At 36.7% G+C, this 3,006-nt stretch overlaps 1 protein-coding gene across 1 annotated transcript; it reads left to right on the top strand.

Annotated features, from left to right (window-relative positions):
- Positions 1-1,731: 1,731 nt before the first annotated feature.
- LOC133665279 (olfactory receptor 10J4-like) lies at positions 1,732-2,667 on the top strand. The gene has a single exon (XM_062070534.1). It carries the CDS (start codon positions 1,732-1,734, stop codon positions 2,665-2,667), a length of 936 nt encoding a protein of 311 aa, XP_061926518.1.
- Positions 2,668-3,006: the final 339 nt, after the last annotated feature.

Here is a 3,006-nt window from a genome sequence, read left to right as displayed (position 1 = left end):
GAGGAATACTAGCTCCTGTGACGTCACGCTACTTCCGCTACAGGCAAGGCTTTTTTTTATCAGCGAGCAAAAGTTGCGAACTTTATCGTCGATTTTCTCTACTAAATCCTTTCAGCAAAAATATGGCAATATCGCAAAATGATCAAGTATGACACATAGAATGGATCTGCAATTCCCGTTTAAATAAAAAAAAACATTTCAGTAGGCCTTTAACATACTGATCAATGGTGCTACTTTTTCAAACCTCTAGTCCAGGGGTCACCAACGCGGTGCCCGCGGGCACCAGGTAGCCCGTAAGGACCAGATGAGTAGCCCGCTGGCCTGTTCTAAAAATAGCTCAAATAGCAGCACTTACCAGTGAGCTGCCTCTATTTTTTAAATGTTATTTATTTACTAGCAAGCTGGTCTCGCTTTTCCGACATTTTTAATTCTAAGAGAGACAAAACTCAAATAGAATTTGAAAATCCAAGAAAATATTTTAAAGACTTGGTCTTCACTTGTTTAAATAAATTCATTAATTTTTTTACTTTGCTTCTTATAACTTTCAGAAAGACAATTTTAGAGAAAAAATACAACCTTAAAAATGATTTTAGGATTTTTAAACACATATACCTTTTTACCTTTTAAATTCCTTCCTCTTCTTTCCTGACAATTTAAATCAATGTTCAAGTAAATTTATTTTTTTTATTGCAAAGAATAATAAATACATTTTAATTTAATTCTTCATTTTAGCTTCTGTTTTTTTGACGAATGATATTTGTGAAATATTTCTTCAAACTTATTATGATTAAAATTCAAAAAAATTATTCTGGCAAATCTAGAAAATCTGTAGAATAAAATTTAAATCTTATTTGAAAGTCTTTTGAATTTATTTTAAAAATTTTGTTCTGGAAAATCTAGAAGAAATAATGATTTGTCTTTGTTAGAAATATAGCTTGGTCCAATTTGTTATATATTCTAACAAAGTGCAGATAGGATTTTAACCTATTTAAAACATGTCATCAAAATTCTAAAATTAATCTTAATCAGGAAAAATTACTAATGATGTTCCATAAATTATTTTTTAAATCTTTTTAAAAAGATTCGAATCAGCGAGTTTTTCTCTTCTTTTTCTCGGTTGAATTTTGAATTTTAAAGAGTCGAAATTGAAGATAAACTATGTTTCAAAATTTAATTGTCATTTTTTTCGTGTTTTCTCCTCTTTTAAACCGTTCAATTAAGTGTAAATATCATTAATTATTAATAATAACATAGAGTTAAAGGTAAATTGAGCAAATTGGCTATTTCTGGCAATTTATTGAAGTGTGTATCAAACTGGTAGCCCTTCGCATTAATCACTACCCAAGAAGTAGCTCTTGCTTTCAAAAAGGTTGGTGACCCCTGCTCTAGTCCGTGGTACTAGGGTCAGTGTGGTTGCAACTGACCAGGAAAAGGGACCTTATTCTTAAAATAATATGTATAATTTGTCATGAGTTTGCATCACATGTTACAAGTGAGAGTCTTGGGAGGGTTACGAAGTAAAAGAGGAGAACGCCTCCTCAACTTGGAGGCCAATCACAGGCCGTCTTCATCCTGCCGGTCATCTTTATCAGGTGGACGACTTCTTAGTCTTGTCAGCATTGACTGCTCACAGCAAGTTCCGTCAACATCACCCTGAGGACTCGATGAGATCCGAGGAGGGCGAACAATTCTCCTCGCCGACTCCACTTGACTATTTTTCTGTGTGGTGTCATGGATGCTGAATTGAACGGAACATTTATACACCTCGGTGGCTTTGTAGAGATGGTTAAGTATAGATATCTGTACTTTGTGCTCTTGTTGACAGTATATACCCTCATCCTCTGCACTAACTGCACCATTATATGTCTCATCTGGATCCACAGGAACCTTCATGAACCTATGTACATTTTCATCGCAGCTCTGTCACTCAACTCTGTTATCTTTAGCACTGTTCTCTACCCCAAACTTTTCATTGATGTCTTATCCCCCAAACAGATCGTTGTTCATTCCGCTTGCATGTTTCAATATTTCCTCTATTATTCTTTCGGCCTTTCAGACTTCCTACTGTTGTCAGCCATGTCTTACGACAGGTTTGTGTCGATCTGCAGACCTCTGCAGTATCCAACTGTCATGGGGAGGAGAAGCGTCGTTGTCCTCTTGACTTTGGCCTGGTTTCTGCCCGCATGTGAGGTCGTCGTGGCAACCGTGTTTAATTCCAAACAAAAACTCTGCGACTTCACAACAACGGGCATTTTTTGTAACAACACAATTCTTAAGCTTCACTGTGTGAAATCAACATTCCTCACCTTCTATGGTTTGTTCATCATGATGAATCTTGTTGTTGCTCCTGTGATCTTCATCCTTTTCACCTACGTAAAGATATTTATAGTAACTTATCACAGGTGCGTAAAAGTCCGGAAAAAAGCGGCAGAGACCTGTTTACCTCACCTGATGGTTTTGTTCAGCTTCTCTTGTTTAGGTTTATTTGACGTCATCATCGCCCGACTGGAGGCGGATCTTCCAAGCATTGTTCGTTTAATAATGGCTTTACAAATACTTGTGTATAATCCTCTTTTCAATCCCATCATTTATGGAGTGAAAATGAAGGAAATCTGGAAACACATCAGGAAATTGTTTTATCGACTGGTGAAGCAGGGGGGTCACTAGCTTTTAAGGACAGGGGGGGCTTAGCCCCCAGGAGATGCACAGGATGCGAGCGAACGTAGCGCACGAGCACAAAACTTCACAAACGGCTAACAAAGACTTAGAAATGATTCATTGTTATTATTATTATTTCAGTGGGTTTATTTTCAATCTGTGTTCAGTACAACAACAAACATGGTGACATTTTGTTTACAGCATCAACAAGAAACAATGACTTGCATGATCCTTCAAGAGACACTGAAACACAATGAAAGTCATGGCATTAGCCTCTATGTTATTACTTCACAACTTAGAGGCTAATGCCACCACTTTAGCTCACAATACAATAATTGTTTGTTCCCA

Source organism: Entelurus aequoreus, linkage group LG14, assembly GCF_033978785.1.
Source record: "Entelurus aequoreus isolate RoL-2023_Sb linkage group LG14, RoL_Eaeq_v1.1, whole genome shotgun sequence".
Classification (NCBI taxonomy): domain Eukaryota; kingdom Metazoa; phylum Chordata; class Actinopteri; order Syngnathiformes; family Syngnathidae; genus Entelurus; species Entelurus aequoreus.
This window is presented reverse-complemented; position numbering and strand designations above follow the sequence as displayed.